Raw genomic sequence first — 15,722 nt, forward strand, 5'->3', positions numbered from 1 at the left:
TTTGTGAAATTTATAGGTATATATATATATATATATCTATAGATTTATATAAATATAGAAAAAAGAGAAAAAAAAAATAGAACAAGAGAGATTGTAAAAATTGTGCAATCAATGCTAACTGTAAAATACTGTAAATGAAAATATATATATATATGGAATTCTATATATATAATATATATAGAAATATAGACAAAAAAAGAATAAAAGAATAAATAAGAAAAGAATAACAAAAGAGAATAAAAATTAACCGTCAACAACATAAGTACTTTAAATAACAAATTTTATCGAATACCAAGATAGAATAAGAATTAAGCGCCATCTCTTAAGTTTCTTTAGAAAAATACTAATCATCTTTTTTTCTAACTCAACTATTTGTTCTTCTATATGTAAGTTTCATTTCATTTGTGGTACTTTAGAGATGATGCTAATTTCTGATCTTTTTTATTATATTTTCTAATTTTTTATTATTTACTCTTTCCTTGTCTTGTTTTGTAAAATTTACGCGCTTAATATTGACTCAACAATATAAAATAAATTGTAAAATACACATTTTTAAACATTTATAATTTTGATTTGCTACAATTAATTTTATTCATTCATTTATTTCATTAAATATTATCAAATGATATAAATAAAATAAATAATTTCAAAACAAAGTTAAGTTTCTTATTACATTATTTTATTAAATTATTTTTAACACTTCTTTTATGTTTCTCTAATAGTTTTCCTTAATTTACTTTTTAAATATGATTTTTAAAGCTTAAATATGATTTTTTTTTTATTAAAATAATTATGAAAAATATTATTATATTCAACATATGATGTAAGCACATACCGAGATATCGAATTGATTGTCATTGTAATGTTTTATATAATCAGTGGAATGTATATTTAAGTAAAAGAAAATAATTTAAATATGAATTTTTATTCGATTAAAAATAAATTCTTATGTAAAAATTATATAATTTATATTACATTTTTCATATTGAGTATGTGGATTATAAAATCATGTGCACAAGAAAATTCTAACCTTAAAAATGAAAATGTCACATTAGATGATAAAAATATCGTATTAAAAGATTCTATGCCAACGAATTTGAGTACCGATATATTAATAGGACATATATTAAATAATTTTAATAACAATAATTTAAAATTACATATTACTACTCCAAATATAATAAATATATCTCAAAATGTATTTACAACTACGGTCCGATCAGATCATGATTTTAATAATCAAACAACAGAAAAGATTAATATATTGCCTACGAATATTACTAATAATAAAAATGGAAGTAATATATTAGATTTCACAATTCCATCACAAAGTTCAGATATTAATAACACAACTAATACAAGTACAACAACAGTTGTACCAGCAGAACCAGTATTACCTGATAAGGGATCTGCAGAAGAAGAACATAATAGTTCTATGTCCATATTTTTTGTCCTTTGTGTTTTAGCTTTAGGCATTTTACTTATACATCTTATGTTACAAACAAATTTTCAATATCTACCAGAGTCTGTAGTAATTGTTTTCTTAGGAGGAGCTATTGGTATGATTATAAATCTTATGTCAAATCAAAATATAGCTAATTGGAGAAAAGAAGAAGCCTTTTCTCCTACTGCATTTTTCCTTGTACTTCTTCCACCTATTATATTTGAATCAGGATATAATTTGCACAAAGGAAATTTTTTTCAAAATATTGGTAGTATTTTGGTTTTTGCTATATTTGGTACAGCAATATCTGCATTTGTTATTGGAGCTGGAATTTATTTGTTGGGATTAGCTCAGGTAGCATATAAACTTAGTTTTGTTGAAAGTTTTGCATTTGGATCATTAATATCAGCAGTAGATCCAGTTGCTACTGTAGCTATATTTCATGCCTTAGAAGTAGATCCAGTATTAAATATGTTAGTTTTTGGTGAATCCATTTTAAATGATGCTATTTCTATTGTATTAACTACATCTGTATTGGAATCCAATAATGCAACAACTACCAGTGAGGCTATTATACTTGGCTTAAACAGATTTTGTCTTATGTTTTTTGCCTCTGCTGGTATTGGAGTTGTTTTTGCTCTTATAAGTGCATTACTACTTAAACATGTGGATCTCAGAAAAAATCCTTCCCTTGAGTTTGGACTTATGTTAGTATTTACTTATGCTCCTTATGTTCTGGCAGAAGGCATACAATTATCTGGTATGAATATAAATTTTCAAATTCAATATATTTTAATATAATAAAATAAGTATATAATTTAATGTTTAAATATAAAATTATTTCAGGTATTATGGCAATTTTATTTAATGGAATTGTAATGTCACATTATACACATTTCAATTTATCAACTGTTACTCAAATTACAATGCAACAAACTATGAGAACTTTAGCATTTATTGCTGAAACTTGTGTATTTGCTTATCTAGGATTAGCTTTATTTAGTTTTAGACACAGGGTAAAATAATATAAAACTTTTAATTTCTATAATATATTTTTATAATACAATAAATTTTACAAATATTTAATTATTAATTATAGGTTGAACCAGCATTAATTATATGGTCTATAATTCTATGTTTAATTGGTAGAGCTGCAAACATTTTTCCTTTAGCCTTTCTTGTAAATCGTTTTCGGGAACATCAGATTACTAGAAAAATGATGTTCATAATGTGGTTTAGTGGATTACGTGGTGCTATTTCTTATGCTTTATCATTACACTTGGATTTTAGTGATGAAACACGACATGTGATTATAACTACTACATTAATTATTGTATTATTTACAACATTAATATTTGGTGGTTCCACTATGCCATTATTAAAATTTTTAAGAGCAGAAAAAAAGCAAAAGAACAATAGTAGAAGAAAAAGGAAAGATAAAGAAGTTTCATTAAGTAAAACTAGAGAATGGGTATATCTCATATATATATAAATACATATGAGAAAATATTTATCTAAAATTATATATATATATATATATATATATTTTCCTTTTTTAGGGACAAACAATAGACTCTGAACATTTATCAGAACTAACAGAAGAAGAGATTGAAGTATCTTTTCTTCAATCTCGAATTCGTGGTTTTGCAAGATGGGATTTAAAATTTTTTATTCCATTTTTCACAAGAAGATTTACTCAACAAGAATTAAAAGATTGTAAATCTCAAATGACAGATTTAACAAATCAATGGTATCAAGCTATTCGAATTAGTCCAATGGAATCTGATGATGAAGTAACAAGTGCATCAACAGCACAATTAAACATAAATTTATCAGTAGAAAATCAAAATCAAATACATGGAAAACAAAGTAAAAGACGTCCAAGTCACGGGTCTATATTAAGTATATAATTTATTTTGTGTGATGCTAAATGTGCTATTATTGCTCTGCTTATATTATAAATATATAAACTTTTATTGATAATAACATCTACTATAATTTAACAAAAATATTTTCTGTGATTATAGTTTTTATTTTTATTTGTATAATATTTCTAATGTATATTTTTAAATATGAATTATAATCCATCTTACTGATTCATATTGAAATGAAATATTAATCTTTATGACAATAATATTATTTTTATATTATTATATTAATTATTATTAATAATTAGTATCATTTCAAAAGAAAATTATTAGTAAAAATATTATTATTTATTAACAGTAAACAGTTTACAATTGTTATATTAATATAATATATTAATATAATAACAAAAATTTAGTAAAGAAGATCGTATAGCATTTAAACATTTGCTTTGCTATATCAAAGCTTATTGTTGGTGAGGGGTTGTATTTAATATAAGATTTAGATTTTTAAGCATTAATGAATTTAAAATTAATTTACAGAGAGGACGAAGATTGGTCTGATTAATTTTCAAATAAATTTAATATCAATTTTGTGTCATTAATGAATTATATAATAATAAATTTATTATTATTTGATATGAATATTTGATTTTTTGAGTGAAAATATTATTATATACCAAAAATATATTTTATTTATCAATTTGTAAAAAAATATTGTAAAAATTTATATTATTAGTATTAAATTTGTACATATCACGTATATACATAAAATTCCATTTTTTTAATTTTATTAATCTACAATTGATCTACAATCACTTTTAAAAATATTATCAATTATATTTTTAAAATTAAAATTACTATTTAGTTTTACATATAATGAATAAGAATAATTATTTTTTTATTTACATTAATTCAATTAGAAATTGAATACTATAATTAAATAATATAATGTGAAGAAATACATGATTAAAAAATTATTAGTATTTAAATCACTGCACAAAAAAAAATTATGTATGTCTTAAAATAATTATATTGCATATCGTATAAAATAAAGATTTATATAAATTACGAAATTTAACAAAAATATTTATTAGAAAATATAAATTTAAAATAAAATTAAATATGGATCATATGGATTATTGAAAGAATCTATAAATCTAAATTATTTAATCTAAAAAATAAATAAAACAGAAATAAGTGATAAATTTTTTTAAACTAATTAATTTTGTTATGAATCATTTATAATATCTTTTTATTTACATATATATATATATATATACAGAATGGAAATGGAAATTTTACAAGCAATTTTTTCCAAAATCATTGAAATTTATATGAAATATAAATTTATATAAAATATCTCAAGTGATATAAATTTCTTTATGTATATACTTTTATGGAAAGTATTTTTCACTGTAATTCTAATTTTGTAAAATAAAAAAAGATAAAATAAATGTTATTAGATTCAATATAGATATCATACAAAAAAAAAATCAATACCATTTCATTTAAAAAAAATGAAGATAAAATTTTTTTAATTTTTAATATTATGAAATTTATTTTAATAATATTTTATAATTCAAAATATTAGTCTAATTTACAACTAATCTGATTTACATATAAAAATTTCAAATCAATCAAAATTCAAATCAAATAATTTTGATAAAAACAATTGTAATGTTTTATTTGTCCTAGTCTGTATTATATTATAATAGGATATTTATATATTCTTTTTTTAAAAATTAAAATTTATAATAATCAAATATAAAATAACATAAAAATTTAATTTAAACTTATTAATTTTTATGCATTTATTGACTAATTATTCATAAATATTCTATATATTATTAAAGTATTATGTATAAAATAATTAAATACTTTGTATGTTTATGTACAAATAATGTTTAAAATATTTTATTTTAATTTGCATGATATAAAAGATGTATTTTTAAATGAATATATTTTTATTACAATATTAGTTTTCTAAAAAAAAAAAAAATAAATAAATAAAAAGAAAAATTTTAATTTTTCATATAATAAAAATTTATTTAAAATACTTTATTTTGAATATTTCTTTTATATCACGCCAATTTAAATCATAATATATGAATGTATTGTATTTTTTTGTAATATTTTTATTTATCTAATAAACTCAAATATTGTAATTTATAATTTTAATAATTAAAATTTTATATAAAATTAAATTATATATGAATATAAACATATATTTATACAATAAAACATTAAAAAAAAATAAATCTTTTTTTTTATTGATTTCAAAGACTATGGAGCTAAAAAAAATAATACAATTAATTTTATTTTAATGTGTATTTATTTTTAATATCATATACCGATTTCAGGGTACACGGGTTTGTTATCTTATTTTTCTGCGGCAGGGCACATAACGGAGGCAGCGTCTAAACATCAAATCCGTTTATTTGTTTGACTCGATATCTCTACTTTATTATGTCTACGTTTTTATGCCTCATCTGATCATTGATTGACTGGAGCATGAGGCATTTATTTTTAGAAATGATTTGCTACAATTTTTTAACATCCTCATCATAATTGATCTTTCATGGTATTTCCTTGAGTGCAATAATATGGATATAGATAAATGTATATAAAAAAAAGTAGTTTTGATTTTATGATATATTTTTTTTTTTTTGTATTAATGCAAAAACACAGCGAATATAGGAAATACCGTTGTATGATCATTGTATGAAATTTAAATTCAATGTAAAATATTTTAAATATGATTTAAGTTTATAAGATGAACAAAACTTCTATTTTTTACAAAAAGCACGCTTTTGTTTTTTATTTAATTTACTTTTTTTTATAAATTATTTCTATTTTTTATGATAATTTAAATTCTATTTAAATTATCTATTTTAATCAATCATTAATATAAGAATAGATATTGTTATCTTTTTCATTAATAATGAAGTATTGTCTAAAAGCATGGTGGAGCATATTTGCCTCCTTTTTTTTTTTTTGCTAATGCTCCAGTCAGTTTAATTATACATATTCTCTGTTCAAATATTATTCACGCATTAGATTATTATCCAATAAAATTCTAAAAAGAATCTTCACATATCATGAGCTTCTATATTTTTACCAATAGTTATATCCTTATTAATGCTCAGTACAGTACATTTGTGTATGTACAACATCGAGCAATCGACTAAGCATGCAGAGTTAAATAATTCTACAACGCTACGACCAATATGACTATATATCGATCCATAAAACAATATCTCGATTCTATTCATTTATTACAGGAAATATTCCAAGGGATTATAATTTGACTAAGTTGTCGTATATAATCCATTAGATCTCTCTCTTAGATTCTCAAGCACTTTACTATACTTATCGCAATTTTTTTAATGTAGACGCTTCAGTCTAAAAATGTGTAAAATTCCCAATTACATTTCAATATTTACAATACGTGTTAGACACGTCACAATTTACATGATATAACTTGGTGTTCATTTGAAATCTTTTTTTTTTATTTTATTTTATCAAACCTCAAATTTTTCCATTCCTAATCGACATCTCTATTTGTCGATCCATACTTTTGAACATTATAATATTACAAAAAATCACATATTATATTTTTCGTTTATGCATTTTCTTGGTGTTGATATTGTTCATTCTTCCTTGGCGCATTAAATATTTTTATATTGTAGAATATAATTTCATTTCTTTTTTTACATTTGAAAAATTTTATTCGAATTATAGTAAATTAATATTAAGATTTTTTGAAAATTCCAGTTCAGATAAATTTTAATAATAAAATGAGATTTTCTATCGACTTTTGTTCACTCCATTTAATTGTTGCATGAAAATTTCAATCACTTATATAATTAAATCTATCAAATGAAATATAAATCTCTGTAAAAATTTCATTTGGGTCCCTGTATAAACAAGCTTCTTTGGCTTTGTTTAACTCTTCATTGATTTTTCTTCTTCTGTACTTAAAATGATTGTTCTATAATATTGAAAAAGAATATGCGCAACGAGCTTTCATGTTTTAATATATGTATGAATACATTATTTGCACAAACTTTGGAAAGCGGAGATGTATATATATATATGGAGGAAAAGGAAAGAAAAGGAAAGAAAAGGAAAGAAGGGAAGTTCTCGTATATCATTCATCGTACATTAAGCTATACACATTTTTTTAATGTTGATGTTTGTTAATTTCATCCTAACTAGCGCCAAAGCAGCGAATCACACCTACGTAAATTGTCATTCCATTTATTCTATGTATATATATAAATTTATATATATATATAAATTTTTCGGTATGTATATTTGTAATGTGCGGCTATAGGGTGAAATCGCATGTTTTTGAAATCTAAATTTTTATCAAAAAAAAAAAAAAGATCATTTATTTGTCATACGATTGCTGCATGATTTAAATTATCATTCATTTTTAAAAATGTTCTTCATTTGTTAATATTATCATATTTTATATTTCCTTCCTAAAGCGAAAATTATCATTAATGATACATAAACACATGATGATCGAATTATCGAACACCAATCATCAATTATAAAAATAATCAAGCGAAAATTCGAGATATATTTCGGAAAAAACATTTATTTTGCTAATTCCTTGTATCCTTTTTGCATTTTTTCCGGATTTCACTGGCCACGTTCCGTAACACAATATGAATGTATATTTAATTATGACAACTTCGGTTATGTACTGTACAAATTCAATAGGATTGCCATCATCAGTCCCAAGATTATAATTATGGTGGGATCACATGATTACATGAGGATAGTTATGTATCTATGATAATTTTAAATAAAAGTTTTGAATTTCATCGATCAGATAGAAGAAGCATTCTTATTAAGAAATGCACAGAAAATAAAAAATAAAATCAAACAAATCAAATCTTATCATGATCCTAATTATCAACTATCTCTTTTAAATATTGTAAAAGTCAATATTAACAATTCAGTATTTTTTTCTTTATCGTAGTACGTATAAATTTTAATTTTTATTAAATATGGAAATGAATTATAAATGTATTAAAATGACTAAAGTAGTCTCTTTGTAAGACTCATTGATTTACAAACTCTTAACGAAAATAAACATAACTAATTTTAAATGACCTACTTTAAGTAACTATTTTCCTCTTTTACCCAGAATAAACATATTCTCATTTAATGTAACACAATTAATAATAAAAGTTTTTTTTATATGCATTTCCATCAGTTTCGTTCAAAATATTTTTCAATCGATATTATTTTTGATAAAATGATATTAAATTGGCAGATACAGCGAAACTGAACATTTGTTTGGAAGCATAAATAGAATTCAACGATACAAAATATATTTGTAATGTTGAATAGTCAGTAATCGTACTGTTTCGCTTTTTTCGTTATAAAATAGAAGACAATTTATCGGCAGAGAGCTTAATAATCAGTCAATAGCTCGAAGTAAAGAAGGTCGCGCAGAACTTAACACCGTATTTCTTTTATCATGATTATTTTATGAAATATTTCCGAATTGTCAGTCATAATGCAGAAACTACTCTCTTTTTCATAATTGTACAATATATATATGATATATGCTTCTAGCGATATAAAGAAATATGTAATAAATTAAATGAAAGAAAACATATACCACAATTATTGAATGTCTCAGTTATTGTTCGAAATCCGACAGTGTATATGATTTTACCAAAATTCCATGACTTATTCTTTTTTATATTATTTTTGTATTACTCATATATTATATATATGATTATTATGAGTTTATTACAAATTTAAATTCTAGAATTTCTTCATTGTAATTGAATAAAGTATGCACTGTCTTATTCCGAATCATGCCAATTGTTTACCAAGAATCTGGCGACCAACTCTTAATTATACTAATATTATATTTATGTATTTCTGCATTCATTGAATTTGTACAAAGATTCAGTTGCTTAAACACACGTTCCGGCGTATGTGTTATGAGTATTATTTAATCAAGACAATAATAGTAATGATTATTAAACTTTCTTGAACACTAATTAAGCACAAGAAGAAATCACAGAGAAAAAAATCTGCTATCAATAAATTTCGAATAATCAATTTAATGCAAAAAAATATTTTAATGAAAATTTTAATATTCATTATAGCATAACAATGGGCCTGCCCTTTCCTAAAGTACATTATGAGTAGGTCCCATGACTCTTGGGATATTTGATAAATTAAATGACAAATAATATAAAGGATAATATAACGATGACCATGTAAAATAATAAAGTACTACGAAATTTTAATTTAAGATAGCATCACTAAATGAAAAACATGTTTTAACAAATTTATAAATACACAAGTAGGCAGCCATCGTCGAGAGTGTTACAATTAGAAGTATATTCAACTACTGCAAATATTGGAATTTGGTGGAATGTAGCAAGTTCTTTCTTTTCCAATTGTTTTGGTATTAGATAACTCCTATTTACTGTATAAAATTAATCACAATAATAGACGTAAATGATAATCATAAAATTATTAACAGATAAAAAAGATAAAAAACAATTCTAAATTATAATTTATAAGATACATTTTTAATAATTTTTCATCCTATAATATTAAATATTATAATATATTATAATATTATTATAAAATAATATTATACATATATATAATATTTTATATTGAATAATTTTTACTGTGCGTTTTTAGTGATAATACATTCATTACGCAAAAATAAAACAATATATATAAGATGAAAGAACTTGGCCATTGCTGATCATTATCTCTTGTTACACTCTCGACTTATAATTACGTCAGGATGGTAGAAATATAGAGTTGAAGAATTTAAAGATAAAACGATAAAAAACATGATCACTTTTTAATTTGCAGCCATGGATGCTTCAGGCACTCTGCTGCTGTAGCTCGCGTACTCGGGTCAAACTCGAGCATCGGAGTTAGGAACTCTTCAAACTCGCGCGCTTCTCTTGGTGACCAGTTATATTTTTCTATAAGCACCTCGTACAGTCCCCAAGGTTTTAATCCAGTAATTCGTTTCAATTCACCTTTCTTGTTGAAATACATTTTTGAGTTTTTGCCAGAAAGAGCAATGTGTCTTGGTATTTCTCCAAGCAATTCAATAATGTGTGCTAAATGATCTTCATCTCTACAATAAAAAACAAAATATATTTTACATTATATTATAAATGTGAACAAATTCTTTTGAATGATTATAAAAAATGGTACTTTACCTGCAATAATAATTACCACTATGTGGCTCAAAAAGATAATCACCAGTTGCTAATTCAAATGCCATGCAGGCAGTGGACCATATATCTGCAGATGTATCATATCCAGATCCTAATAACACTTCTAATGATCTATATTGACGAGTTTGAATATCATCTGTAAATTTTTTATGGACCCAACATGCATTACCAAGATCTGCTATTTTCACTTCAACATCACATTCTACTAGGGCAGGATCTAAAGGAGCTATACATGCTCTTTTTAATTGTTTACTTTCAGGTGGATGTAAATTGCGACCTATAGAAAAAAATAAATATGAAATTAATATAATTATTTATATATACAAAAATTACTTTCTAAAGATTACCTTCACTACATTCATCTGTATCTTCATGATCAGGTGAATGTATTACTTCACCACAATTCTTTTCTACATCGCATGAATTTGCATTTTCCATCTTTTCTGATTGTTGAGGTATTTGATTTTCTATTTTTTCTTCAACCGTTAAACTATCTACACCATTTATATGCAATGAAGGTGCAGATGGTTCTGAAATATCAGGTGAACCTTTACTTTCAGTATTATCATCTATACTTTCTGTGTTTATATCTTGATCTGGACTATTTGTTTCTAATTCTCCATTTGCTCTTGTGCTATTTGCAAGTTTATCTTGCTCTTCAAGTTCTTCTATTTGTTCCATTTGTTTTTTTAGTAATTCATTTTGACGTTTTGCTTTCTTCTTAAGTTTTTTTTTCTTATTTTTTGACATTTTAGAATTAGGAGTGGGTTCTTGGAATTCCTTTGGTGCAGTTGAAATCAAAGATACTGGCAATTTCATTCCAAGTGAATGTAATTCTGTTGCTTCACAAGCTAATTTTCTTATATAAGCTTCATCAACACAAACAAGAACATTTTCAGGTTTAATATCTGTATGAATAATTTTACCTACAAAGAAAAACACAAAAATATTTTGTTAATAATTAATTTTTGTGATAATAATATTAAATGTTTCAAATTCATGTAAAATTAAAACTTATTAACCCAAATTAATATTGTAATAGAATAATATTAATCGAATGTTTTTCAGTATAAAAATCTTACATTTATTATGTAAATAATCAAGACCTTCAAGAACCTGTCTAATGATACGTTTAACATTATTTCTTGGAATTCCTCTATAGTTAGATTTGATGATCAATTTAAGAAGATTATGTCCAAGAACTTCAAATACCATACAAACATGCAAACCATTAATGCCACTAATCTTGAAGTCATTGAGTAACTGGACGGTTTTATTACGTTTAGGATCACTAGGATCTGTATCACGTACATCTTTTAATAATTTAATTTCATCCAATGCAGTTTCAGTAAAATGAGATGCAGATTTGACCACTTTAAGTGCTACAAATCGTTTATCCTACAGAACATATTTTAAAACATAATATTTATAAATTTACTTTAAAAAATACATATTTTCTTCTTAATCAAATATATACCTGTAAATCCCAACAAAGCCAGACTGTTGAAAAATGACCCCAACCAAGCTTACGAGTTACATGATAGCGATTTAAGAATAAATCTCCTATTTTAACAGGATGATATCCTCCTTTGCAATAATCACTGCTATCTTCTTGTTCTTCATCTTCACTACTGTATACTTCATCACCATCTTCCATTGTTTCATTACTTGAGCTATGACATGGTTCCAATCTGTAAGTTTTAGTTAGGAAAAGGTAGGGAGCAAACACGAATTAGAAAATAAAAGACTATAAACTGTTTTCAAAAATTTTCATGGGATTAACAAAAACAATTTATTGTTTCATTAATCATTCAATAAAATACATTTTTAAAAAATATAGATATTATTTTTTACTGAAATATTCCATAACAAAATTGATCATTTTGCAATATAAAAGAAACTCGATGAGAAATTCAATATGAATACATATTACATCAAAAAAATTTATATAATTCGTAAACAAAAAATTGTCAACGAGAAGAATATCAATATAATAAAATAAAATGACAATGATATTTGAATACCTGTTTCCATTATCACTGGAATATGGTCTTTGTGCAGAAGCATCCTGATAGAAACTCGATCCTTGTCCTTGTTGAGTAGTCGATGCCTTTGAACATTGAGCTCCTGATGTTTCTGATTCATCTTGAATATTTGCTTTTCCTTTTCGTTTGCTTGGCTTGTGCCTTTTTTTTTTGGCCTGAATCGCTAGGACCCGCCTGTTCACGTCTGTCTTTGCACTCATACCGTTCCGTGCGCCTCGATTCGTCGGGCCGCTTTCCTCTTTCTTCACACTTCCCACACTTCCGTTTTCACTTCCTTTTGTAATTTTTTCCTATATGTTTTAATGGAGGCACTTACACCCGTTACCGTCTCCCCGGGTTTACGAACGATATAATATAGTTTATTATCGTTTCATTTCTGCGCTATGCCGCGCACTTCGCTCGGCGGTTGTTTGAGTATGGCCGCCCCCGCCGTCACCGTGTCCTCGTCTCTCGTTTCGAGTAAAGCAGGTGTCGTTCTACAGGTCGTCAATATTGTATTTATCAATGCACTTCCACTTTCTACTCAAATTGCCTGTTATATCGGCAATACACTTGCACTAAAATTTTTCTTCTCTGATCTAGTCGCGACCTCCTACTTCTGCCTTCGTTAATAATTAGTACTCAATAGTTCCTTTTCAATGCCGTGGTAGCAGACGAAGCTAAAATTCGCTAAATCTTTAAATAATTATTTTATAGTTTTAGATGCTTTTGATAAAATTTTCTTCTTAAAGTTTCTATGTTCTTTAATGAAATTCATAGAATATTTTATACTTAGCTAAAGTTTCTTATGAAAGAACATCAAATACATTTTAATAATCAATTGCAGCACAACCAATCGGAAAAGTGTATGTTATCTAATTAATTATATAATGTAACAAATACAAATAATGTAAAAAAATAATTTATTAGAAATATTATCTATATTATCTATACTTAAATTAATTGTTTAATGTTTATTTAAAAATGACTTTATCAATATTTTTAATTTATTCATTATAATCAACTATTTTTTTATATTTTATATAAAAAATTATTGTTTTATAAAAAAATATTATTTCTATATATAAAAGAAAATAAATAACTTTTAATAACCATGAACAATAAAATTTAAACAAGAAATATTTCGTAATAATCTTATGATAACTAAGCAATTTGTTAGAAGATGGCAATACTATATACATGACTCATTATATCTAAAAGTTTCATCAACTATATATGACATATTTTTGGTTATAACCAAAAAATATTTTTGTGGGTGACGTTTGATGTTAGAATCTTTTTAGATTATTCAACGCATGATTTGATTGTTACTTGATATTTATATGTTTTACATATTATATTAAAAAATATTAATAAAATGGATACGATATTTCATGAAAAGGTAAATAATAATATGCGTGAGTATTTAATGATTTTTTAAATATAAATTATTTCAATGGAAAAGTTTGTTACAGCAAGAAGGATTTTTATGCGCACAACATTGTTTAAATGCACTTTTACAAGGTCCGTATTATAATGCTGTAGATCTTGCTAGTTTAGGTCATCAAATGGATGAAGAAGAAAGGATAAGAATGGCAGAATCTGGTGTTGACAGTGAAGATTATAAACTTTTTCTAGAGGTGAATCTGTGCATTGTAACTATTTTTATATCATTTATAATGTATTGCAGAATATAAAAATAAGATTTTAAATATTTTATTATATACATTCATTTATTTTATTTGAAATATTAATTATTGTACTAATATCGTTATATGTGGTAAAGGGCATTAATTATTTTGCTTAGCAACCATCAGGAAACATGGATGACAGTGGCTACTTCTCAGTTCAAGTAATTAGTAGTGCATTAAAAGTTTGGGGATTAGAGTTAATTCCATATAATAGTACAGAATCTGCAGCTATAATGGCACAGAATGACCCTTTGTATGTTATTCAATTTTTTTTATTTAAACAATTTTTATTTGATTTTGAAATATTCATAAAATATATTTATTTTGCATTAATATTAAATAATAAAATTGAAAAATGAATATTATTTAATAAAATTATATTGTGTATAAATCATCATATTAAAATATGATTATATTTCATAATATAAGATAATAATAATTTTTAGACAGATGAAAGCATATATTTGTAATTATAAAGGTCATTGGTTTACTATAAGAAAGATTGGAAAGCAATGGTTTAATTTAAATTCAGTATTAAGTGGACCAGAACTTATATCGGATACTTATCTTTCTATGTATTTAGCTCAGTTATTACAAGAAGGTAATATCTTAATGAAATATAATAAAAAATAAAATTATAGATATAACATTATATATTTTTATAGGTTATTCTATTTTTATTGTTATTGGTGCACTTCCACAATGTCCTGCAGATGATATTCTTATGAAAAATCCAATAGAACCTATGTCAAAAGGACAAACATCATTAAAAACAAAAACAAAAGGTTATTATCTCAATATTAAATAAAACTTTAAATATAATGTTTTTTTCTCTTCATTGAAGATTTTATTGTAATCATATATTTTTTTTTAACAAAATAAGTTTGATTTTACAGGTATAAGTAATAATATAATATCAAATACATTTACCAGAGCATTATCTAATAAAGAAAAAATATCAACAAGTAAACTACAAGAGAAAATAATTCCCATAAAAATTGAAAAAAATGATGAAGAAGATGATGAAAATGCAGAATTACAAAGGGCACTTCAATTAAGTTTTGAAGAGAATAAAAGAAATGATGTAGATAAATATCTTAAATTAAGTTTAGATTTTCATGATTACAATAAAAAAACATGTGGGACTGATGATGTAGATGAGGATGATGATTTAAGAAGAGCTCTTCAATTAAGTTTAGAATGTGCTACGGCTCCATCAACACCAGAATCTGAAGACTTACATTGGCATCAATTAAATCACTTTGGTACATATTCAAGGACGTCAAATGGAGAAACTTCACAAAAATTGAATATTTAATAATATGTGCAAAAATATTTTTAATATTATTATTAAAATAAATTTTATTTGTAAATTATAAATAATTAGTTACTTTGTGTGTAGTATGAATAAGTATTTCAAAAATAAATGTATAAATAAAAGATCTGTA

At 24.2% G+C, this 15,722-nt stretch overlaps 3 protein-coding genes across 7 annotated transcripts; 2 read left to right on the forward strand and 1 right to left on the reverse strand.

Moving 5' to 3' along the window:
- Positions 1-916: 916 nt before the first annotated feature.
- Positions 917-3,909, forward strand: LOC414012 (sodium/hydrogen exchanger 8). The gene is made up of 5 exons (XM_006568353.3): positions 917-2,204; positions 2,291-2,460; positions 2,544-2,915; positions 3,004-3,335; positions 3,853-3,909. Exons 1-5 carry the CDS (start codon positions 917-919, stop codon positions 3,875-3,877), a joined length of 2,187 nt encoding a protein of 728 aa, XP_006568416.2. The 3' UTR covers positions 3,878-3,909.
- Positions 3,910-6,799: 2,890 nt separating this feature from the next.
- On the reverse strand, positions 6,800-13,439 carry LOC724672 (SRSF protein kinase 3). Of its 2 annotated transcripts, none has more exons than XM_006568352.3 (6): positions 12,584-13,439; positions 12,037-12,232; positions 11,642-11,957; positions 10,907-11,485; positions 10,542-10,836; positions 6,800-10,456 (listed from the first exon to the last, which is right to left on the reverse strand). In XM_006568352.3, exons 1-6 carry the CDS (start codon positions 12,802-12,804, stop codon positions 10,165-10,167), a joined length of 1,899 nt encoding a protein of 632 aa, XP_006568415.1. In that variant the 5' UTR covers positions 12,805-13,439; the 3' UTR covers positions 6,800-10,164. The 2 variants fall into 2 exon arrangements, with proteins under 2 accessions (XP_006568415.1, XP_006568414.1); XM_006568351.3 differs by having other exon boundaries at positions 12,037-12,250; positions 12,584-13,438.
- A 384-nt stretch (positions 13,440-13,823) lies between these two features.
- Positions 13,824-15,716, forward strand: LOC410162 (ataxin-3). 4 transcript variants are annotated; one of them, XM_623338.6, is made up of 6 exons: positions 13,824-13,985; positions 14,059-14,223; positions 14,391-14,527; positions 14,721-14,875; positions 14,940-15,059; positions 15,171-15,716. In XM_623338.6, the coding sequence occupies exons 1-6, from the start codon at positions 13,962-13,964 to the stop codon at positions 15,590-15,592; spliced, it is 1,023 nt and encodes a 340-aa protein (XP_623341.1). In that variant the 5' UTR covers positions 13,824-13,961; the 3' UTR covers positions 15,593-15,716. The 4 variants fall into 4 exon arrangements, with proteins under 4 accessions (XP_623341.1, XP_006568412.1, XP_026297669.1 ...); XM_006568349.3 differs by having other exon boundaries at positions 13,829-13,985; positions 14,049-14,223; XM_026441884.1 differs by having other exon boundaries at positions 13,829-13,985; positions 14,370-14,527.
- Positions 15,717-15,722: the final 6 nt, after the last annotated feature.

This window comes from Apis mellifera, linkage group LG7 (assembly GCF_003254395.2).
Source record: "Apis mellifera strain DH4 linkage group LG7, Amel_HAv3.1, whole genome shotgun sequence".
In the NCBI taxonomy this organism is placed as follows: Eukaryota; Metazoa; Arthropoda; class Insecta; order Hymenoptera; family Apidae; genus Apis; species Apis mellifera.